Below are 25,519 nucleotides of genomic sequence, written 5' to 3'. Positions count from 1 at the left end.
CAGTATTTAGTTTACTCTTTTTAAAAGCACTCTTTGTCAGTGGGGGAGTTTGTGACCAGAAATCAAGAAGACACAGAGAATAGCTTAGGATCCCCCTTTCCCCCCTGTACATTTCAATTCTGTTAATTTCATACTCAGAACGATATTATGACCCACTCTGACGCTACAGACCAATTGGTCCCAAGGTCATGTGCAATCTAAATAGAGCAGTGCAATATCTTAATCTTTGGCTTCAAACTGATCTAAAGTCTTTCTAGTACCAGTAGTTTTTTTTTTTTTTTTATAATGCACCAACATGACTTTCCATGAGACTTTGTCATTAGACAAATAATGAATAAACAAAGCTAGATAAAAAGAAAAAAAACCACCTATTGAGCTGCCCTAGCACAAGGTATTTTTTGTATTACAGTTAGGACAGTTCAAGCACATACATAGGGTAGATATTTGTCTTCAGTGAATGCTACCTTGCAGAAATTGTATGGCAATACATTATGAAAGATGGCACCCTAACTGTTGATAACACTTTATATGGGCAATCTTTATGACTTTCTAATTGAATGGCTGTTATTTTCTTTTATAAGAATTTGTAAAGAATTTACAGACATTTGTGTAAAGTTATCAATATAACTAGAAAATCTAAGCAACATGTATCAAAGGAAAATCAATTTAAAGTTTCATGAACATTATTTCTAAATGTTAATATATTTAAACATAGATTACTTTTTCTTCTTATTGCTCAGAATCAAATATATTTTTTAATTATCAGTGCTTCTTATTAGAAGCATTCTGTGAATATCTAATTTGGCTAATTGTTTCGAATTCCTCTTTACCGGTTTGAAAATAATACTAGCGCTTTTAATCCAGGAGATATGGTTTGTTCTACCGTATACAATCTATCATGAAAACTGTAGGTTTTATTATGGTGTGAGACATTTGTGGTTTTGTGACGTAAAAGCATGAGAGGCTGGTGTTTTGACCATTTGGAACAATTCTTCAGCAACAGAGATGTAGCACCATGTTCACAGCAGGGTCTCGCTTCTTTACAGCTGGGAGATTTGCTATGTCTCCAAGGTCACACAGCAAATCAAATCAAGCACTTTCCTTGTGCCGTTTTCTTAAACATTAACACTTTTTTTGTTGTTGTTGTTGTTAAAATACTCACAGAGCGACAGAAATACAACAATGGGGATGTATCAGTGTTTAAAAAACAAAATCAGCTATAAAAATTAATTTTATACATGCTGTCTCTTGAAAAAAGTTCACAAGAATGAGCATGTTGTGTTTCCTGTGCAGTAAAAACACAATACTGGTCAGCACACAAACACTGCCACCTTGTGCAAGAAGGTATCGTGCATTTTCAAAGTTAAACAACTTGTATTTTAAGTCACACAATTATATGTGTGTGTATGACTTAATTGCATGTACATTTAATGGTAAAAAAAATGTAATTAATATTTTACCTGTTCATCTGTAAACATTCAAATTCCAGCAACTTGATAGTGATGTTTGTACAATTATTATTAGCAATCAACCAATATTACAGTAGTGCAAACTAATAAACAATTGAAATACAGCAGGTTATGATTACACTTCAATTTTAAATTGTGACCATCATTACCATTGCACATAATTATCACATTCATCTGTAACATTTAAAAAAGTTCTGAAGTGCATAATTATAATAAATGAATTCAGCCATGAATAAATTGCATATTTGCATTTAAATACTGCTGGTGCTTTGGGAGGAGCAGTGTGGCTCATAGGATTGACACAGGGATATGAAGGTTCACATCCAGTCAAGGGCAGGGGTGTACATCAAATGCGTTCCAGTGGTCTTGTCTCACACCAGTTCAGAGTGGAAATATTGTGTTTTTAATTTCAAAGTGCAAAGCTTTATTTATTTATTTTATTTTATTTACTTAGCAAAGAAGTTACCCTGGACAATGAAGTCACAAATATCAGATTAATACTCAATGCTGTCTCGGCTGCGATGGAAGTCCCTATCTATATTTTTTAAATAGCTGAAGACTGGCAACCATAGAAATAAAAGAAGCGAAGCACCCAACAAGTTTCACTTTCTTGCTACTTGTCTCAAATAATAATAATACAAAAAACAACAACAACACATATCTATCAAGTTGAGACGGGATATATTTGCAGATTTGGTCATTTTATTTACAAACATCATTGAAGACAGAACAATGTGCTTAGAATCCAGTTATGTTGAGAATAGTCTTGTCTTTTTTTTTTTTTAGAACTGGCAAAATCTATTTTTGCAAAATATATCAAATTAATTTCCTCAATGAAAAAACAGAACAATTCTCACATTTACTTTCTACCCATTCATGCCAGTACTTTAAACCCTTAATGTATGTCATTGCATATTCTAAACGTTCAGCTTTACTGAAAAAAAGAAAAATGAATTCAAAAGGCACATTTTTGATACACCATAGGAAATATTTCAGATAGCAACCAAATATCTGATATCATTGCAAGGTGATCTCACTGAAAACTTAAGCAATAAAATAGCAAGTTGCAAATCTATTTATATAAGCTATTAAAGAACATTGCTCTGAAATCTACCTGTAACTAGCCAGAATGATTCAACACCTTGATAAATGCATTTCTTATAAATAATTTCTAATAGAAGTTCTATCATATATATGCGTGCCTCTTATACTCTGTACAAGCCCAATGCAATGAAAGCTATTTTGGTATAAACACATCACCCAATTAAGCTCACCCTCTCGCAATAAACATTACAATACAGAATTATACATCAAGATGTTTTCTGGAAACCATTATAATCTATTTTCAGCAATCCTTTTTCATAGATCTGTGTTGTTATAGGAGATTTCTTCCTCAATCTGACCCAGTGAATCACTTGTCTTCAAAGTCGTGTCACATGTTAGTGGGCTGTCCAGCTGATGGCGATAGGAGAGGGAAAAAAATAAAGTTTACTCGTGCAAAAAGGAGATATTAATTGGATTACTAATATAGCTGATTACATTTGTAGATGATATATTTACTTTTAAACTTGACATAGCAGCTGTTGCAGTGGAGCTGATGGTTTCGAATCCTGACTTCAGCTCCAGATTCTGAGCCCCCAAGTTCGGAGTGACATGCGATACACTGGAGAGGACAATTTAGAAGAGAACATCTTTTAACATCTGTACTTACAAAACAAAAAAGTTGCAGCAAACTCACAGCAATAAAACAAGCTGCTTGTGAAAGAGGAGCCTAAACCCTGAGCCAAAGCACCAGCCAGTGAGGTAATGGATTAGGAATGCAAATTACAAAAGGGTTTAACGAAAGCCAGAAGTGTTAGGATGCACATGGGATTATGATTGTGCTGAAATAAAACTTAAAAAAACAAGCAAGATGAAAAGGTCTGCGGTGGCTGAAAAAATGTAAAGATTAAAAAAACTACTTTGACAAGAAAAATGGGTTATTTGATTCTTACAAACAAACAAGATTGTTAATCACTGTTCAGAAAGAGACATTGTTTTGGCACTGCAGATTCCATGCAAGTTGACTACCAATATTTTTGTTTGATAGTTTTAAAAGTATGGAACACATTTATGTTTAAAGGCCAAAATTAAGCCGTTAGGCATTTCTTTAACAATAAATGTCAAATATAAAAAGTTTACAAAACATTTAAAGCAACTATTGATTTTTCCAAATAAAGTTTTAAGTCTTTAGGTCTGCATGGATAATACAGAGATAATACAAGTGATTAGTGGAACACCACCACCCCCCACCTCCATTTCCAGCAAGGTGAAATGCAGGCATGCACAGTTTTAGCAGAAGAGCATGATCTTGCTATGTTGCTGGGTCCTTGGTCTCACCTTAAAACAATTCAAATGATAAAACAGACCCAGAGACTCTATGATCATAGCAGTTCCTTTGCCCAAAGGTGTATCACAGTATGTACAGATCTTCTTCCCACGGATTGACCTAGATTATAGAATGGAAATGTGACGGGGATCTGGAATTTATTTAGATGGCAAACTTTGTTTTCTCTCAACCACACTGGGGAAACCAAAACAAAGAAAACAGCCTTATTCACAGCAGTCATGGGGGTGGTCATCTCAGTGTAGTCCTTAGAGGCATGATTCTTCATCAGAGGCAAAAGCATGCCAAAGGAACACTAAACCCACTTCATGACACTGTCAACAAATCAACCCAAAATGCAAAACTTACTCAAGTCTGGGGAACAGTACATTTAATTTTAAATTGAAATATTTTCTAAAATGACTCGCAGGGTGTTGCAAAAATAAATAATTGCCCTAGCTATATGATATAAATAAAAACTCACATATGTAAATTCTTGTAAACATGCATACAGTTTCATTCAAACCTATTTTTGTGGAACAAAACTTATGCAACATTTGCATTTAAGACAGCTCAAATATTAAAAAGGAATATTATATGCCCATTACTAAGAGCGATGATGTAACTCTGAGTTTTACCTGCTGCGTTGTGAAGGGGTGCGTGGAGTGTTTGAGATAGACTCAGATGGAGGTGGAGAAGTTGGAGACACGGACGAGGTCTGCCCCCAGTACCCAGTCTTCATTGAGCCACTGGATAAGGAGGCAGGTAAGGTGGTGGAAGGCGTGCGTATGAAGGACCGGTTGGAGGGAGGCACCACAGGAGGATATCGACTGGAGTCCTGCACCGAGGAGGTGGAGGAGGCAGTATAATTGGTTACCCATGGAGGCTGCTTCAAGGAGTTTGATCGAGGAGAATCAAGGTTGTCGAGAGACTCTCCTCTAAAACAAACAGAATATATTTTAAATGCATCAGGAGCAAATGGTCTAGCATTTTCCTCAGGAGTCACTGGTTTAAAATAGAGTAATGCAACACATCATTTAAAAAAAAGAATACTGTGAAAAACTTAATAGTAGAGCAGTGGTACTCCACTCTAGCCCTCGAGATCTATTCTAGTCCTGGTCTTTACTCCAACCAGGTCATAAATTAGTTAATTGCCTCTTAGCAGCGTCAATTAACTACATTAGAACCTGCTTGGAGTAAAACCTGGACTGGATAAGATCGAGGAGATGAGTACTACTGAAGTAGAGGATAGTTCTTGGTTAGAATAAAAATGTGCACTGCTTGTTGTACAGGGAAGATCACAAAACCTCTGGGACACGCTGTAGCAATAACAATGACACCTACATTTAAACATCGTGCATTCATAAAGGGGGGTACCTCCTCATTGTTCCAGGCAGACTGGCAGGTTCTCTGTTAACACTGGCGCTGCGCTGTCTTATCCAGCTGTTGTCAGTCAAAAGCTGGGTCTTCTTTTTCATCTCATCAAGGATCCTTTGTCTTTCCTGCTCTGCATAAGAAACAGACTGATCCTTCGTCTGTGAGTCTCCTCTGCTCCAGGAGCCGTCTGCACACTTGTTGTTGGCTAAACCAACAAAAGCAATGCACGGTTAGTGTAAATTGAGAACATAAGGACCATTTAAAAGTAAATGATTATGGATTTGTGATTCAAATCGCAGTTAAAAGATACCAATTCAATATAATTTGCTTAATTGGAGTTGGGGGTGGGGTTGGCATCACTCAAGAATCTTTCTATAGAAAGACCAAAATCACTTGAAATGGTGTTTTGATTATTGGTGAGATCTGATTGGAGTGGAGGAAGGGCCACAGCTTTAAAATTGTTTTTTCCCACCTCTCTCAGGGTCAGCATATTTCATCTGATAAAGTATTTGCTGTCTCTCAGTTTCCAGTTCTGATGCTGCCACCATCCTTTGGACCTTTGCACTTTGCCTTCGCTTTACTTCCTCTTCCAGCAGCAACTGGGCCATGCCACCAGGTCTGCCATATATACCTATGCACATGTTTATATGCATATAACTGATTACAGGATCACAAGTTTGGCCTAGAAGTATTTTACAGTAATTATGGGTTTCAAATGGACATTACCAAACTAACACAAGCAGCCACCTCATAAGCTTAGAAGCTTTCCTCTCATAAGCTTCTAATCCAAGGACATCAACGGTAACACACTGTGGTATATGGTTGGTAGAAATTACTCATAAAACCATGAACGAAACCTCTGAAGATGAGCAGAAATTGCTTAAAAGCAACCATGAAATACATGGTTCTCTTGATTTTGACACGTCTTCTAAAGCAGACTTACCCTGGGTATCAGTATGTACATCAAGCTCTGAAGTGGATTTCGATTTGGCCCTAAAAAAAAATAAAACACACCAAAAACCAAATCAATATATTACCAGGTACATAACATTTTTAAATCATGTTTTATAAAACCAGAACAATTCAGCACCTTCAGCCACCATGAGAAAAAGAAGCTTTAATTCAATGTTAGTGCAGGTAGGGTCAACGAAGTGTGTTGACATTCTACAGCGATACTAACCTCTCCGTAATAGCAAACTCTGATGTATCAGGAAGGATTTGAGAAAATTCATAGGATTCACCAGGCCTGTATTAGAGCAGCAGAAAAAGGGCAAAAGCAGGTTTTATAGCAAACAGAACACAGCAGGAAATGCTAGTGGTGAAATGCAGAAAAGCTGAAAATGGTTAATTTCACAAATATTTACTGAAGAATATTAGGATATAAACCAGTCTGTGACCACAATATATAGTATTGATCTTCAATTCCACTTTATAGCATTACCATCTTCAATTTCAAACTTTCTCAAGAGCCCTCCTACAGCACTACAGAAAACCTTTTTTTCAAATGTTCTTCCAGTAGCAATTTATAAAAGGGGAAAGGACTAAAACCAAGAAGTTCAATGATGTCTAGACAGATCTTGGCAAGTATAAATTAATCAAGTCATCTTACCACTGCTGCTGCTGCTGTTCCTGCCTAGCTCTCTCCATCTCTCGCCGATGTTTCTCAGCTGCTGCTGCCGCTTGCTGCTTCCTCTCTTCCTTCTCCTCCTCTTGCTTTCGTCTGAGCTCCTCCCTGCGTATTTGCTCCTGCTCTTTCTGCCTCCTCTCCCGCTCCTGGCGCCTCTGTTCTTCATCCCTCTGTCTCTGCAGCTCCGCTTGCTGCCGGTGCGACTCTGCTTCCTCACGTCTCCTCTCTTCCTCCTCCTCCAAACACTGCTGGTGCTGCTCTTCCTCTTGGCGTCTCCTCCTCTCCTGCTCCTCTTCCTCATGCTCTTGTCTTGCACTCTCTTGCTGCTGGAGGTGCTGCACCTCTTCTTCCTCCTGTCTCAAGGCCTCCTCTTCTCTTTGGTCATCCCAAGAGGTGCCTCCCTGTCTTGAGGAAGATATGGGGGTATTCACTTTCAGTATCTTGCACTCCTATGTAGGGAAACAAATAAATAAAATAAACTTACAATAGTATTTGAGATAGATGAAGCTGTAAAGAGATGCAAGCCTGAAGGGCTGAACACCGAAAACATTATTTTGTGCGAACATGACAAATACAACTATAAAACTAGCAAGAAAAAATAAATAAGTCAAAAACAAAAAAAACACTTGCAGGAATAATCAGTTAAATCAATGTACTTTGTTAGTTTTATACCATGCAACCTTTCATTTTAATTTTTGCTTGAAAATGGCTTTGTTTGGGGTATGGCTTTTGCTAACCTAAATAATTAGTGGTATTCTGGTCAACCCAATTCTCCTTATCTCATCCAGACACTAGATGGCATATGAGGAATGGCTCACAATATGGTCAATTTTAACACTTCAACAAAACTACTTGTGTTCTGCCAAGACACGAGTGATAAACCAATAGCAACATACATTTATTTTGTTTTCACTTTTCTAGAGATTTATCCATGGTAAGCATAGAGCAGATAAACATGTCAACAGTGTTCACAGTATTGTAATGAGTGTGTGTGTGTGTATATATATATATATATATATATATATATACATACACATATACAGACATGCTCAAATTTGTTGGTACCCTTACAGCTCATTGAAATAATGCTTCATTCCTCCTGAAAAGTGATGAAATTAAAAGCTATTTTATCATGTATACTTTGGTATGTCATAGAATAAAGCAAAGAAGCTGTGAAAAGAGATGAATTATTGCTTATTCTACAAAGATATTCTAAAATGGCCTGGACACATATGTTGGTACCCCTTAGAAAAGATAATAAATAATTGGATTATAGTGATATTTCAAACTAATTAGTTTCTTTAATTAGTATCACACATGTCTCCAATCTTGTAATCAGTCATTCAGCAGATTTAAATGGAGAAAAGTAGTCACTGTGCTGTTTGGTATCATTGTGTGCATCACACTGAACATGGACCAGAGAAAGCAAAGGAGAGAGTTGTCTGAGGAGATCAGAAAGAAAATAATAGACAAGCATGGTAAAGGTAAAGGCTACAAGACCATCTCCAAGCAGCTTGATGTTCCTGTGACAACAGTTGCAAATATTATAAAGAAGTTCAAGGTCCATGGAACTGTAGCCAACCTCCCTGGGCGCGGCCGCAAGAGGAAAATCGACCCCAGATTGAACAGAAGGATAGTGCGAATGGTAGAAAAAGAACCAAGGATAACTGCCAAAGAGATACAAGCTGAACTCCAAGGTGAAGGTACGTCAGTTTCTGATCGCACCATCCGTCGCTTTCTGAGCGAAAGTGGGCTCCATGGAAGACGACCCAGGAGGACTCCACTTTTGAAAGAAAAACATAAAAAAGCCAGACTGGAATTTGCTAAAATGCATATTGACAAGCCACAATCCTTCTGGGAGAATGTCCTTTGCACAGATGAGTCAAAACTGGAGCTTTTTGGCAAGTCACATCAGCTCTATGTTCACAGACAAAAAAATGAAGCTTTCAAAGAAAAGAACACCATAACTACAGTGAAACATGGAGGAGGCTCGGTTATGTTTTGGGGCTGCTTTGCTGCGCCTGGCACAGGGTGCCTTGAATCTGTGCAGGGCACAATGAAATCTCAAGATTATCAAGGCATTCTGGAGCGAAACGTACTGCCCAGTGTCAGAAAGCTCTGTCTCAGTCGCAGGTCATGGGTCCTCCAACAGGATAATGACCCAAAACACACAGCTAAAAGCACCCAAGAATGGATAAGAACAAAACATTGGACTATTCTGAAGTGGCCTTCTATGAGTCCTGATCTGAATCCTATCGAACATCTATGGAAAGAGCTGAAACTTGCAGTCTGGAGAAGGCACCCATCAAACCTGAGACAGCTGGAGCAGCTCAGGAAGAGTGGGCCAAACTACCTGTTAACAGGTGCAGAAGTCTCATTGAGAGCTGCAGAAAACGTTTGATTGCAGTGATTGCCTCTAAAGGTTGTGTAACAAAATATTAGGTTAGCGGTCCATGCCATTTTCATTTGTTTTATTATTTACAATATTATGTTGAATAAAAAATCAAAAGCAAAGTCTGATTTCTATTAAATATGGAATAAACAATGGTGGATGCCAATTACTTTTGTCAGTTTCAAGTTATTTCAGAGAAAATTTTGCATTCTTCGTTTTTTGTGGAGGGGTACCAACAAATTTGAGCACGTCTGTATATATAAAAAAAAAAATATATATATATATATATATATATATATATATATATATATATATATATATAATTAAATTTTTTTTTTAAAAAGGCACCATACCACAGTATTGACGTCAAAATGGCATATTCGTCAAGAAGATTATACTTTACCTTTGACCCATATTTGACTCCTGTGTACCCCCGAGACCACTTTCAAACACAAAATGTCTCGTTTTCAATCACTCCAACACCCACAATTCATGGTTTTTAGCCACTTCTAACAAATCTGTCTCTGTGAAGATTTACAATCATCCTCCACCAATGGGTCCACCAAACAAGTGAGCGAGACAAATAATCTTCGACTTGGACAGAGACCAAGAAAAAAAATAAAAAGCATACCCCATTGAAACACCTATTCCTTAAAAAATAAGTTATTTTTTGCAGTTCATTATCTTCAGTTGAATTCACCATTCCTGAACTATCAAAAATAATTATATTTAAGATTTTTTAATATTGACTTAATTTACGTATTATTTATTAAATTACATTGCAATTCGAACCTTAACACCCGTTTATTGTCTTTCTTTTAATCACAGATAAAATCCATGTATTATAAAAAATAATAGATGGGCTTCAGTGCGTTAAAGGAAAATAGTTCCATCTTGGGGTTCTGTGACAGTTTATAAAGCACTCGACCTAACAGTCTCGTACTTTATGACGTGACATAAATCCCGGATGGAATTATTTTGCTGAAACTCACTGAAGCCCATATATATATATATATATATATATATATATATATATATATATATATATATATATATATATATGAGTAAATGTTTTATAGCTTTTTGACGGCATGACAACTACTTGTTATTGTTTATTTTCAAACCCATGATTTATTCCTACATGATGTAATGGTGTTCTATATATTGTGACATCATTTTTACTTCTATCTTTAAATCTGTATTAATTCTAATTAACATTATTTTATATAACTTATATTTATATTATCATGCAATTCTTGCTCTAAGGATCAGCCTTGATTTGGCCTCCCCAGCGCATCAGCGTGCACAACTTTTGAATGAATTTTGTTTATTTATTTATTTAAATGTTATCTATTTATGGGAGTTAATTAGTTTATTCTTTCCTGTTGAGTCCCACTGGCATAATCACATTCAGTCTATTTATCCATTTACTTTCTTTTATTCTTCTATATGTTGCATTGTCTAATTTTAGCTGTTCTAATACTACAAACTTTACATCATTTTTGTCATGTCTTTGACTGGTGAAGTGCTGTACTATTGGTTCATTCTTTTTTTATACATTTCTTTGTTTTACATAGTCACTTTCTTTTCAGCATATCCTTTGTATTCTTATTCCTAGACCCTTTGGGATTGCCCTTTTAGTGTGTATTGGAAGTGCAGACGACATGTGTAAATACTGGTGCATGTCAGTAGGTTTACAGAAGAGGTCAGTCTCAATTGAACCTTCTTCAAGTTTTACTATGGTATCTAATAATTCAATTTCTTTTCTTGTCCATCAAAGGTCTACCTTAATATTGCTGTGTATTTCATTTGCCATTTTATTCATTCATTCAATTACCTATTAAGTACATAAACAAAATGGATAGTACTTTACTTTTCAGTGTGAAATTTTACCATTAATCTAACATAGGTAATCTGGAAAGTTGAGAATAGAGACCACAGCACACTGCAGGCTACTATCCAAACCAAGAACAGTGCATCAGTAAGTACATCCATACCTCTTCATAGTACTTGGAGCCTTCTTTTTCAGCTTCTTGCTGTGCCCGCATCCACTCTTCATTTAGTTTATCTTGCTCTTGTTTGTACTTCTCCTGAGTGGAGAAGAAGTTACATGAAGGGAGTCAGTAAGCAGCACATCAATAATTGTATCCTAATTGAATGTAATAACTCCAGATCAGAGTTTCAAGTGAAAAAAAAAGAATAAATAAATCAGATACCATGTCAAATGTCCATGTCTGTTGGACAACAAGGATGCCAGCACCAGGCACATTGAGGGTATTTTATTAATATAAACAGTTGTATATAACAATTGGTATTAAGATGTTTATATCAGGGGTGGCCAATCACAGTCCTGGATGGCCATTCCACTCCAGGTTGAACAGGGTCTGGATGGAGGCTTCATTGGCTCAGATTAAACCATTGAGATCATTCATTCAATCTGGTTTAGAACATGAGAGAGTTTGTGACACATGGTCACAGTCAAGTTTGTCTTTTACCTGTAGCAAACGGTCCTGTTCCTTCTGCCACTTCTCCTGTCGTTTTCTCTCTTCCTCTGGGTCCCAGGCCCAGCGTCTAGATGATGTGCTGATGGAAGGGACCTGCAACTATTGGGTTTGAGTGGAAAGGGATGGATTAGTTTGTGTCACACAAAGCACATGTGTATTACTCATACACAATCAAGAGCACTTGATAAAACACTCTGCATGTGACAAAAAAAAAGGCCACAGCAAACGTTTCTTATTCACAAAATACCAGGTACACTTTCAAAATAAACATCTGGTTTCCAAGACCAAATATTTTCTGGAGGACTACTCAAAATATCAAAATACAAGCAACATAATGTTAATTATAATTTTTGGAATTATATGCAAGCTTAAAGAAATTCGTTTTTTTTTTTATTGTTATTTAACAAAAAAAACAAAAAAAAAACAAAACAAAAAAAAGCAGCAGCACATGACTTACATCAGATATGGCAGACTCAGAGCCTCCTGCACAAAAGTAAACAGAAACAGCGTTAGGGGCAGGTCTTGATCAGTTTGCTCGTAACACTCAAGTCCAAAGCAGAAAGGGTGTTTAGCCTGTAAGTGTGCTTTCATCTGTTCAGGTGTAAGCAATTATGTGACGTGCAGGTTACACAATTCACTGTACTTTACCAATTGTAAGTTGCCCTGGATAAGGGCATCTGCCAAGAAATAAATAATAATAATATTAATAATAATAATAATAATAATATTGTAAATGTTCCACATGTTAGAAGGTTTTGCTTCTTTGGACAATTTTATTATTATTACTACTGTATTATTATTATTATTATTATTATTATTATTATTATTATATTATTATTGATAACCCTAGACTTGCCATGTACTATTGGTTCCAATAATACAATAACACATTGACTCATTAAATATACAAGTTCTTCAGGTCAACATCATCTTTAGTAATGATCACAATCTAAATAGAAAAAAAAAAATGTTTTAGTTCACCAAACACATGCACACACATGCCCAGGCACTGGATATTAGTAAGCAAAAAAGTGTGGTTGGGGGGGGGGGGGGGCGGGCGGGGGGAAATAAAAATAAAAAACATTCACTTCAGACAACCTGTAAACCATACCAGCATATATCTAGGTTTGAAACAAAATGATACCAAATTGATATCAATACTGATATTGGCAAATACTTACTCACACATGTAGTACTGTGATCTATGGATAGAAGCATTGCTGCTGCTTTACTTGTATATGCATTTCCAATGCATATGGTACCTACACATTGATTCCCATTAAAGTAACTGCATTCCCTAATCCTGAGGAAGTTTCTGAAATGTGGATCAACTGTTTTCTTTACAGTTACACGGTCACTTTAACCAGTGATGCTGTATTATCTGATAAAAGGAGAGGGAAGTTACCATATTCATCTATTTTGTTGGTGGATCCATATGTAAAATCATGTTAAATAATTAAAAGTGAGGTAATAGCTTACTTAACTGAAACTAATGGATTTACATCAATAACTAGTATAAATTGAATTATGCAAGTAAATGTATGCCAACAACAGGTACACTTAAAGATCGTCTTTCTGTGAAGTGTTAAGGAAATTAAGACAGAAAGTAAAATATTTCAAACAAACCAATTCACATAGGAATCAAAAAAGGTACCTGTTACCCTGTGTGTATGGTGGTATGGTTGAGGATATGCTGTTAAACAGAGCATGGCAAAGCCACAGTTTGCTATTTATATTTTATGCTCCCACCCCCTCTAGACTTACAAATAAATAATTTGTGTCACAAAAGCCCAAAACACAAATACATATTTATTTAAAAATGGAATTTAAAAAACAAAATGTTGGACAAAATGTTTGATGTGTTGCTAAAATACAAACTTATCCAATTCACCCTTTTGTATGAAAAAAATCTGTTTAAAAACAGCATATCATCGTAGCAGGCTGCAGAGGTTAACACAACACACGAAGGCCTAGTACCACAAAGGTAGACCAATTAACTGAATGCAAACCCTGATGAGCCTGAAGAAAGTACAGGATATATTATATTGTTTTGTTACACGAGATGAATACAAAGATGAAGAGGCCTAGTACCCAGAGACACAATTCCGCTACCAAGATGAAGTGAACATTTGCTGCCGCCACCAGAGTACACACTTTTAGATTTTTTACCTTGTTCAAAAAACTGTGATCGCCTTTGTAAGTTTTTCAAAGAAATTGGCTCAGATTCTACATAAGAAATAAAAAAAAATAAAAAAAATAGAAAAGGAATAAATCCACATTATGAATATATCCAAGAACTGTTTGCAGAAATGAAGTTCTATTATATGCTGAGGGGGTTAAATGTCACATGAATTCAGTAATATCGGATGTTTTAAACTGCTAAAAAGCAAAATCAGAATAGTCTATTGGAAGAAAAAAAAGCAGCATTAGATTTATTTTTAATTTCAATTTATAACATTTCTCCAGGGACCACTCATAGCAGCTTTCACACAGGCATACACATTAGCAATGCAGACCAATGCAAAACACTGTCTTATTATGCAACTAACTGTGATAAGATATTGTATTCTCCATTCATATTACTTCATGCAGTCATATTCATACTGGAAGCGAACATTGGATTGTCTTTAATGCTGCGTTACCTTTATGTCTCATTGTCACGGATTCTTCACGGAATCCTCCATTCATTCCTTTAAATCCAACATCCTGCAAACAGTGGGGGGGAGGGGGAGGGTAGAATTAGTATGAGGTTGATTTGGATGGCCATTTTGAGATTAAAACATGCAAGTGTGTATCCTTTGAGATTTAACATTTTGTATAAGCATCTATTAATTTATTATTATTATTATTATTATTATTAATAATATCAATGTGCTATTTACCAGACACTTTTATCCAGAGTGACTTGGAGACTATGGTGTGAACTATGCATCACAAATGCTGCTACAGAGTTACTTACAATAGGACCTCAGTTTTACAAGCCTCCTAATTAGCACATGTACGAATACACACACAAAGTATTTAAACTTACATTTACAGGCTGTCTGTTGACGTCAGGTTTCATGGTCTTCTCTGAAGATTCATAAGCAGTATAATCTCTGGAGCTGGCGTGGATTGCTTTTTCAGATGAACCTACAAGTGTTGTATCCATACTGGTCATATTGATGGTTTTATGGCTTTTATATTGTAGGGAAGGTAGGTCTCTGCCCCAGTCTGAATAATGTATGACAGCATAAAGTCATGAGTTTTATTAATATTAAGTGTTCAAAACAACAAACATGAAAATGAGGCAAGCGAAAGACATGAAAGGTAGAAAAAGTGACAGAGTTTGGGATTTTGCAAACAGACCACCTTCCCCAATCATGCATCAAGTTTAACTTAAGTCAAAAGCCTAACAAAACATTTTTACCAACAAGTTTAAGGACAGTATATTGTCATTATTGTGAAGTAGTATCGAGTTTCTATTTTTTAGAAGGGGGCTTGACAAAGGTTTCAATCTCATATGAAGACTTGATCCGACAGGCTGTTATCTCAGATACAATTCACATTTTTTTGTAAAGGAATACATGTTCTGCAGCTAAACAAATACCAGCATGGTTGCAGAGATTAACTCAGAATTTCTCTATATTTTGCATAGCCACAACTTTATACACAACACAACATTATAGGCTGCTGGGTAGTGGAGAGCAAGCCAAGGGTGTCTGATGAAACTGGATGATGATTTTTCCGCAAGAATTTTGCAAGCCAGTATTTGAACGCCACTTCGAATTAGGTGCACAAAAACGGAAAGGCTAGTTTCATTGTAGCTTTACGTACCTGTAAGCTTGTTGGTAAAATGTGAACATCTTAAACACAACACAATCCTGAAATCACAGAAATGCATCATCCCATATTTAAACTGCACCTCCACAAAGTTAGGCTAATGTTAACAAATATTAAAAAACAACAACAACAACAACAACCACCACCACCACACAAAAACCAAGAGTTATAACTGATAATAGCAGTGTCTCAAAAGTTAATGGGATGGTCACTTACTATTCTTGCCATATCTACGGATGTCCATCACAACGGTTCCACGTTTCACGGATGTGTCCATGCTTTCTTTCCACTGACTGTAGTCCATGTCAGACACTTTTAGGCCATTGACTGCGAGGATTTCATCATCTACCTGCACCTGGCAGAGTTCAGATGGGCTGCCTAAAAGGATACAATAGCAGCTCTTAATTCACTATACATAGTTACCAACTGATCATGAGTATCCATTCTTAATGCAGTAAACTGGTAGCTCCCCCTCACTAGTTAACTCCTTTAAGATCAACAAAATTGCTTGCTGTTAGATGATAAATGTCAACCTGCTTGAGCTATAAAATAGCCTACACTCTAAGCAAATCAAGCAATTGGCTTTCAGGCACATTCTTCTATAAACCTGGTACACGTTATCGCACACTGTGCAAGATGAAGCTCTGGCCCACTGCATTATCAATCATTCATGATGATCTCTTGCAACTAGCACTAATGCAGCCGTGAACCCAGAGTGCGACACACAATCCTGTCCCTCAAGGTCCCAGCACCTTTCCAGTAAATTAGAGGGATTTCAAGGTCGTTCTTGCATTCAGAACTATTTTAACTGCTTATATATGGGTTTGGAAAAGAACACTGCATGCTAGTGGTGCAACTACAGTATTTGTCAACTTAAAATAAAAATGTGGCTTCTGCATTAAAATCCAGTTTGGGATAGATAATGTAATAAGAAGAATGTTTTGCATAAAATATCTGTCTGACTAATTACAGTAGAAGATACAGTACAGTAGAACCATATGCAGGAACAGTTTACTCAATTAGGGAACATTTAGCTAAGAATGTATTTCCATACTTAAACACTTACAAAAACAAGCAACTTTCATTATCACACACGCTGCACATTAAAACCTTCAACAAATACCAGTAGCCATAAAGTGTACAACTGAAAAGGTCAGTTTTATCAATGCTTTGTTACCTTTAAGTGTAAAAATGTTTCCTTAAAGTAATTTGGGATACCATGTACACATGACTTCAAATGTATGAACACAAGACAGGAAAAGAGTGTCAAACAAACCACACACCCATCTGGTAGTTCATTCCTAACACCCAATGATTATATCAATTAGGAAAGGCTGGCCTCTCCACACAGGGATGAGGTGCAAATATCATCCATCAATATGATTTAACACTCCCATTTGACATGAAAGAGCATGGGTTGATTCACCCCAATAACACCCTAGGATAGTCATACAGGTCACCCTGCTACTTGTAATTCTTGAAAGACTTCAAATTATATATATATATATATATATATATATATATATATATATATATATATATATATATATATATTATATATAAGTTCCCAATGTTATGTTAACCTTAAAGGCCCCGTGTCAAAGCTATGGTGCTGACCACGATAGGAGGCATGGCTTTTTAAATAATTAGAGAGCATTATATAAATAAGTTTCCCCAGCACTAAAAAACAAAATAACAGTCATTTATTTCTTGACTCTGGATTCAAGACTGATGTTGCAAAAATGTACTGTGATCCAGGAAGAGATATTTAACAAAACAGAACAAGGTTTACCTGGCTCAATGGACTTCACAAAGACACCAAAGCTGCCCCAGGTGGGAGTGAAGCCAAAGTCCCGACCGCTGTTTGATTTCTGGTTCAGACTGATTCTCATATCGCTGTACTGCTCCTGAAACACAGAACATGACACCTGAGGATCTGGTATCACACACACACACATCCTGGAGGAAAACTGATCCTCTCATGTCAAATAAACTCATTGGGCAAGGCATTTTGAACACTATAATTATTGAACATCACAATGACCAAGGATCTTTGTCAGTGTGACAGAGTGCCAAATAATTTACATCCAAAAATTACTCATCACATACTGTATTCTACTTAGAAATTCGAAGCATTTTTTATATTGCCTATTACAGTTTCCTATGTAATTGTCAAAGTCCAATAAAATAAAAAATAGAGAAAGACAAGGCTCTGATTTCATGTCCCATCTAGGGTTTATTTCAACAGAAACAGCAAGGTGTAGATTCACAGTGAAGGTAAACTTAACTGCACCGAAAATAAAATGAATAATATGTAGTAAAATCATCAGTTTCTAAAGATACAACACTTGCAACCACAAAGAAAACACAAGCAGAGATTTCTAGGAGCACCTTTGTTTGCATTCCCGCTTGCAGTGAAGTATTATTAAAAGGAACACGCCCCTGCAGACAGTGAAGTGGAAATGTTTGCAGTAACCTACTTTTCTGAACTGACCTGTGTGGTGACCTTGGCTTCTGGCAACTTTGTTGTGCTTGTGCTTGTGCTTGTGACATAGTGGTTTTTTGCAGAGTTGGAGGGATGATCAGGATTTGATTCAATGACATGGCTGCTTGTCAGCTCGTCTCGAGGCTGTGCAGAAGATGGAGTCCTCTCCTCCTCGGTGCTGCTCAGCACAGAGCTTGACTGGGAGTGGTCATCATCTTCCATCTTCATGACCTGGCTGTATCTGCTGGTGCTATAAGTCTTCTGGGAAGCGCTTTCCAGGTCCCCATTGTACTGGCTATGTGCACTATCCATCTGCAATGGATAAAAACAATATTAGATTTAGGGCTTGAAGTTTGCAGGTTTTATATTTCATCACATGACATCCCTTTAAACTCATTTTTGAGCCGATTCTGTTTCCTAATTAAAATAACTCAGAAAAAGCTGTTAATTACAAAACAAAGTCACTTGTTTTTACCTTCATATCTTGACTGAGCCCGATTCTGTTGCTTATTTTTTATTTCAAACAGACGTGACAAATTACATTAATTGCTCATCGCTGATCCTAATTGCATTTCATTATTGCACTCGCCTAGTGTATCGTTGTGCTTTTGTTATTTTCACTCGCTTAACAGAGTTGTCCTGACAGATTTTCTTTTCAGCATAAATACCCAGTACAGGATGCACACTGATAGCAAGTCCAGCATTTCAAAATCTCCTTGATTTGTAGCAAAGAAAACAATTATCTTAAACCCAGTCTTTAAATTTGTAGTTCTCTCTTTATTAGGATACAGAGACAGCTTAAAAACTACCAATTAACATTTAAAAAGGGAGGTAGAGATTTGGAAAACAAAAACCGAAAACTTCAAGCTCTAACTATATTACATAGGTATATAAAATAATTAGTAGGCTCAGACACCTAAAAATTAATTTAATATTTACTGAAAGGGTTTACATACATATTATATATTTTAAAGGTATTAGAAAAACGAACGGTCACCTCCGTGTAAAGAACTTCAGGTCAGAGAAACTATGTAACTCAGGGAAACGATGTCTAGGTTTTCATGCCAGCAGTATAATATACTCAACAGTTTTATAAGTTTACAAAACATCTCATAATAATTTAATTATGAAATAATATGGACAATGACAACTTATTTAGTAATGTCATCAAATGTCCTTTAAAGTGGCATAGCATAATAGTTTGTTCTATTATTTATAAGCATTGTAAATGGATCAAGGAACAGCAGGTAACATAAGACTTGTGCATGCAACAATGGAAACAATCTTGTTTTCTCTTTTTAATGTGGCAAAGCAACTGAAACAAACAAAAACATGTTTCATTACAATGTGCTAAAAAAGCAAGTTACTTACTGAAACAACTCTGGGAAGAGAAGAAACTCTGTTCGATTGGGTCCCGAAAGGTCTCGGTGCAACGATGGAGGTCAGTCGAGTACTATCGGGTCTCTGGTAGCTTCTGGGGAGAGAAGCTGAAACCCGAGCTACCCCCGGTTTGGTATCCATTGAATTGTGTGCATACAAAGAAACAGAGCTCTGTTCTTGTGACGGGCTTTGAGATGTGCGCTGGGATCCAGCTGCCTTACTGACACTGCTGTTGGACTGGGTTGCCTTGCTTGTGGAGGTGGTGGCAGTGATGGTAGTGTCGTCCTTTTGTGGATGATAAACAGGGGCAGAACGGGTCACCTCACTGTTCTGAGAACTGTACGGAGTGTCCACTTCGACCGTGTAACTTCTTTCACGCAGGGTTTTCGACATGGGCTTTTCATCAGTAAACATGTCTTCATTGGAGGCATACAAGCTCCTGTTGCTTGTTGCACGTGGCTCGGTGTTCTGGATCCCCTGCTCTCTGTCCTGCCTTGGGAAAGAGCAACACATTTCGAATGAAGGTGAAATAGAGAGGGGCAGGTAGGAGTGGTCTCAGTAGGTATTCAGTTATTAGGTTACACTTTTACACAGACCAAGGGGGGAAACAAAACATTTAGACCAATCACCTAAAAACGAATGTGCCTTGAGTTCAAAATAAATACAGCAGACGGCTTTCACTACCACATGACTCGTTGAAGTGTGTCCACATGCAATGCAGTATATGGGCTTGTAAAGTTAATGATTAGGAAGTACTGTAGACAGACAAAGAATGCATTCTTAACTAGAACAGCGGTTTTGCAAAGGTCATGTAATAAAATCAGCACATTACTACTGGTAAATTTATTATATGGTTTCATTTTAATTATTTTATTTCATGTGAGCACATGTTTTGAATGATAGACTAGGGTGTGTATAATTCAGATGAAAAACTTACAGAAAAAAAAAATTGGTGTGTTTTTTTTAAATAATATTTGTAATATTTATTGTGCCTAAAAAAAATAAAATAAAAAAAATGAATTCTTAATATATATACACTGTGCAAGGATGGTGACGGGCTGTTAAGACTCCTGTCCTTTTTTCTTTACTACATCTCCTAAACAGATCAGTTGCACCGGTTCATTCATTGTGGGAAACATTTGACTTGAGCCCTCAAAGTCTGCCCTATACTGGACTACATGTGGGAAAGTTCAACCAAGTTAACCGTCATGCTGTTTTCACATATATAAAAGCATGAAAGTCTGTGTGTGTCTACATTCCAAAGATGTTGGACCTACTGATAATTAGATAGAAATGTGTTGGTCTGCAGAGTCAGCAGCTAGAAGTAGTACATTAATTATACATTAAAGTACTTCTGTTTGATCATGTATTCATTTAAATAGAAATATTCATTCATTCATTCAAGTACTGTATTAGAACATTTATGCATAGTTGGGAGATTATAATAAGCTGTTGCCTTTATCAGTTGTGTACAAGTACATTACTCTCAAAGAATGCTACTTGTTTAGAATAAAATATCAATGTACACTCTATATAAAAAAATAAATAAATAAATAAATAAACACTTGGGTTCCTGTGACACAAATACAATGATTCTTGGTTGTAAATCTCCCTCCCGACCTGTGAGGGCGCTAAGCAGCGAGAACAGAGTTCCTTGGACGGGCTGGTCTGACACTTCTTTCCCAGGGTTCAAAGGAAGTCGGCCAGCCTGGAAGGGGGCGAGACTCCGTTGCAATAACGCATTGACCCGGAAGGGAAACGACGTGGCAGCCGGAGATTGGAGAGGCGGTTGCACTCGTTTACCAAGGGGTCATGTGTGACAGCATAAAAGGGGAAGGAGAATCGTAATCTGTTCCTTCGCTTTGGTTTTGTATTAGAACCTAGAAGGACTGTGAGAGACCCAGGAGAACGTAACAGTTTCGTGAGTGTTTTGTTTGTTTTTGTCTGTCAGTAATTTGTCTTGTTTGTAAATTACCAGGTGGCTAACACGTTTGCGGAGCTGTCACCTTGGGCCAGCACAAAGTTGGAACACTTCACCACTGTCACGAAATAAACTTGTATCACCCACCACGAGCACTACTGCACGCACCCAGGACTTGTGTTTATTATTTGGGACTGCAATCCCCTTGTCATTTACCCCGTGCAGTACACATTGGTGTGTATTGCCGGGGGATTATTGTTTGGTCGCCAGACCTGGCAACAATTAATAAAATCCTTTCCAAACTGGACTACAATCATCTCTGTCTGTTTCATTCATGCACTGCATCACTACTGCAGTTACATCCACTCAGCCACTTTGTCACAGTTCCCCACTAAATAACCATACTATTTGTTGAATAGTTGGGCAAGAACAATCTATAAATAGCTGAACCTCTAACCTCTTCAGTAGGTTAGAACTGCAGAACAAATTCAAGGGACATTATGCAAATTCCCCAACAAGGCAAATCTTTTATTTTTTAGCTTCCCGATACAATATAAAAGAAGCTGGCAATACAAATAAAATAATTTATTTAATAAAGGCTGCAACACCTGATGATGACACACTATGTCAAAACGCACTGTGTTTGTTTTACGCTTTATTGTAATAAATAATAAACGTTTTTAAAATAAAGGTTTTTAAAAGTCTGAAAGATTGAGTGTACGACCAACCTCGTCTCTGTGAGCATCATCGAGCAGGATACACATGGTTTATATGTCATTGTTGTTAACTATTTTAACTCTGCAGAGACATTAATATATAAAGTGCCTTATGGTCGGCACCTCTTTTTGGAAAAAGCTTTGCTGCGCATGAACGCCTTCAAGATTAAATTACTGAAGTCAACAAATCAGGAAAATAAGTCAAGTATTTGCTACTGAGCAGTCTGAATGACATTTTCATGAACACTGCATGGCAAAGTTACTTGACCATATTTGAACCAAAACCTGTAGTTTATAATCCTATATATTTTTACCTTTCCTCTTGCATTTCTTTAAAGGTCTTTACTCTTCTCCCGACTGTCTGGTCTATCTGCTCTCTCTCTTCTTTCTTCTTTACAAGGTCAGAAGTGAAGCTTTTACGACGATTTTTCCACTTTGTCAGATCCTAAAGGGAAATGCATTGTGTAAATGAGAAATACAACATCCATACCTACAATACTGTAGTCACATAGACTAGTCAGTATAACTGAACAGGAGGAAAAAATAGAGATCAATGTAAGCCCAAACACTGCTGCAGAAAGAAAGGACTAGATTTTCTGGTGTCCCAATTCTGCCTAATATAACATGATACTCCACCAAGACCCATGTGTCCCATGTGTAATACGCTGCTGTGCCTGACCTAAATGTTTCATTAAGATGGATTCCACAGTTCAGAATTGGCCACACAACATATGATTTATAGCCTACAGAACTGTTAAGGTTTAATTTGCAATTGAAAACCAAAATTTCTATTATCTTTTTGCCCAGTCAATGTCTCAATAGGATTTTCCTGTTAAAATACTACAATTCAGTACATTTTAATGCTGACATTTGTCACGCTTATTGTAACTGGCAGATCTTGATTTAGGCCTTGCCTCAACCCAAGGGAGACTTAATATAATGTCACAGTGCACACACAGGTACGTACACACACACACACACACACACACACACACACACACGAGACGTTCCAGGCACAGCTCTGCACAGCCTACTTAATATAACGTCACAGTACACACACACACACACAAGATGTTCCAGGCACAGCTCTGCACAGCCTACTTCCAACTAAATAACAATATTTATATGTAAAAGTTGTCCCAAAGCTGTTCTAGCTTCAACTAAAGTAGACTTGCGATAATCCTAATAAAGTCAGAAAAGAGATTTGTTTGGATACAGATCATAATTTGTATCATACTAAAAAATGACACGCCTAGTCATTATGTCGTTTCTATAAGAAATAGTAACGGCAATTTGAATAAAACAGGTAGCTACTGTGAATCTTTACAAAACATATGAGATTAAAAATTGGGTTTCCACTGCTGCCATCAGAATGTATTTCATTATGACAGCATGGTAAATTCAGATTACCGCAGTTCGGATTTGAGACATGTTAAAGTTAAATGGGGCTGACATGGTTTAACATTGCATCAGCGTGCAACACATAAATGGATTCCTGTCATAACATAGGCCACACCTTTCCAAATAAATTACAAACACTGTCAGATTACCTACAATAACATCGCATTCTGTAGCACAGCAGGAGCAGAGCTCAGCATCTTACCACATACTGTATGTAGAAAACCAGGTTTACTCACATTCTGCCACTGCTGGTCCTGCTCTTGTAACTGAGATTTGATTTTTTGTAATTCTTCAAATCGAATCTGGCGGTTTGCAACTGCTTCTTCACTTACATCGCTCATAGATTTACTCCTAGAAAAAAAAAAAAAAAGTACTTGGTTTGAGACACAAGACATTTAATAGAAATATGACGGTTCAATTAGTACAGCCTTTAGAACTAAAACACTGTCTTTCTTCCCATTTCTCTTTTATAGTGTAATTGATCTATTTAAAAGGGCGTTAACTATAATAAAAGTCAAAATAAAACATGTTAGTCATAGGGATTGTTAAAGTAATTATTACAAGCATCTTGATGGATGGCCACCCTGTGAAAGTAGGAAAAAAAGTATTCTGGTATTGTAAAGGAAACAATTATAACAATGGAAAGAATTCAGCTGAACTTAAACAAAACAAAATACCTGTAATACTAAGAATTACTTAAATACAAACCAAGCACCTTGTTCACAGTGATACATTCACACCATTCTTAAACATTTAGATTAACTAGTGCAGCTTTGTTAGAAACAGCAACACATTGCATTAGATATAACGGCCAACTTATAGCACCCCAGCAGCCAGGCAGAACATTGATGCAGTTAAAAAATGCACATTATTGCTGGCAGACAAACTTAAGCAATAACCAGCTTCAAAAACATACATATTGAATACCGACTTGTTAAGCAATAGTGAGTGGCATTACCTTTTCTGAATGTATTATTAAATGCTATGACTGCACTTTTTGATATCTACCACCAATAATTCTCAATAATAAAAATGGACGTTTGTCTAAAACAAAAGCTTTGTGGCTTCAATGATATTAATAGTTAGATGGATTAAATGCTTCATTTGGACTATCTGCTTACTCAGGTTTGTTTTCCTATTATTAGAACTGAAAACAATTAGCCTGGGAACAAAGGCCATAAAATTCACTGCATTTTACACGTCAGCATTTAATAGCTAGATCGCCTCACACAAAGCAACTGGCAGCTCGGCAGACCATCCGACATTAGGGAGCTATAAAGAGCACAAAACTGCACAGATGCAATCATGCTGCATTCCTTCTTTGCGCACAAACTTACCCATCAGCACTAGAACACCTTTGCAGCAGTCTAAGAAATCAAAAACAACCGAAAGAGCCATGTACACATTTTAAAATGTATTTTCTTCCATAGTTTATTTTTCTTCTTACAACAAATAATCTTAGTTTAACAGACCATGAATATCACAGAACTCAGATGGGCTCGCCTAAGGTCCCATTAGGTAGCCTAAGCGCTAGTAAGGGTCTGTGAAACCGGTTCATTTTTGGAACTTGGCAGTTAGCATTAGGAAACCAGTTTACCATTAAGATGAACTGTGTAGTTATACCAGATCTGTTTCCTTCATTTACACCTACAGTATTGTTCAATATTTCATTTCAGTTGGAGTACCGTGATTTGCATGTCTTTTGAATGCAGGTCAGTATTTATATTGCACCATGTCTGAGCTTGCATCAGATAACAGAAGACAAGTTATCAATCATGATTTCCATTACACGAGAGTAGATGTTAAAACTTCATGCTGATTTGAACTCGGCTCTCGCCAAGATAAGCACCAACTAAGACGTAGCTTTACAGTAAACTAATGTGATCCATATGCGTCTCCATCCATTTACGTTTCCTTCCATATGATGATGTAGATATCCTTCTGTCTGGTGTTAATGGCTGAAGTGTAATGCTGGCTCCAGGGATTAGCTTATTTTGCCTCCCTGGCGCATCAGCACACACAACGGCTGCGATGCTGGCTCCGGGGATCAACCAAAGTGC

At 36.8% G+C, this 25,519-nt stretch overlaps 1 protein-coding gene across 17 annotated transcripts in view; it reads right to left on the bottom strand.

Moving 5' to 3' along the window:
• Positions 1–2,133: 2,133 nt before the first annotated feature.
• The window catches only part of LOC117405356 (LIM domain only protein 7-like), an 81,889-nt gene continuing 58,503 nt past the window's right edge, over positions 2,134–25,519 (bottom strand). For 7 of the 17 annotated variants that reach the window (XM_034008335.3, XM_059029772.1, XM_059029774.1 and 4 more), the window contains 22 exons: positions 24,797–24,826; positions 23,696–23,810; positions 22,373–22,503; positions 19,413–19,914; positions 18,051–18,353; positions 17,349–17,463; positions 15,773–15,934; positions 14,766–14,947; positions 14,377–14,440; positions 13,904–13,960; positions 12,192–12,217; positions 11,726–11,833; positions 11,228–11,320; positions 6,821–7,287; positions 6,392–6,457; positions 6,155–6,204; positions 5,684–5,842; positions 5,212–5,416; positions 4,473–4,772; positions 3,849–3,957; positions 3,030–3,132; positions 2,134–2,924 (listed from right to left, as the gene is read on the bottom strand). In XM_034008335.3, coding sequence (XP_033864226.3) covers positions 2,902–2,924; positions 3,030–3,132; positions 3,849–3,957; positions 4,473–4,772; positions 5,212–5,416; positions 5,684–5,842; positions 6,155–6,204; positions 6,392–6,457; positions 6,821–7,287; positions 11,228–11,320; positions 11,726–11,833; positions 12,192–12,217; positions 13,904–13,960; positions 14,377–14,440; positions 14,766–14,947; positions 15,773–15,934; positions 17,349–17,463; positions 18,051–18,353; positions 19,413–19,914; positions 22,373–22,503; positions 23,696–23,810; positions 24,797–24,826 — 3,370 coding nt within the window. In that variant the 3' untranslated portion in view covers positions 2,134–2,901. The remainder of the gene's footprint in view (positions 2,925–3,029; positions 3,133–3,848; positions 3,958–4,472; positions 4,773–5,211; positions 5,417–5,683; positions 5,843–6,154; positions 6,205–6,391; positions 6,458–6,820; positions 7,288–11,227; positions 11,321–11,725; positions 11,834–12,191; positions 12,218–13,903; positions 13,961–14,376; positions 14,441–14,765; positions 14,948–15,772; positions 15,935–17,348; positions 17,464–18,050; positions 18,354–19,412; positions 19,915–22,372; positions 22,504–23,695; positions 23,811–24,796; positions 24,827–25,519) is intronic. The other 10 variants (XM_059029775.1, XM_059029781.1, XM_059029777.1 and 7 more) reach the window with 10 other exon arrangements.

The sequence above is a fragment of the Acipenser ruthenus genome, chromosome 9, assembly GCF_902713425.1.
Source record: "Acipenser ruthenus chromosome 9, fAciRut3.2 maternal haplotype, whole genome shotgun sequence".
Lineage (NCBI taxonomy): Eukaryota > Metazoa > Chordata > Actinopteri > Acipenseriformes > Acipenseridae > Acipenser > Acipenser ruthenus.
This window is presented reverse-complemented; position numbering and strand designations above follow the sequence as displayed.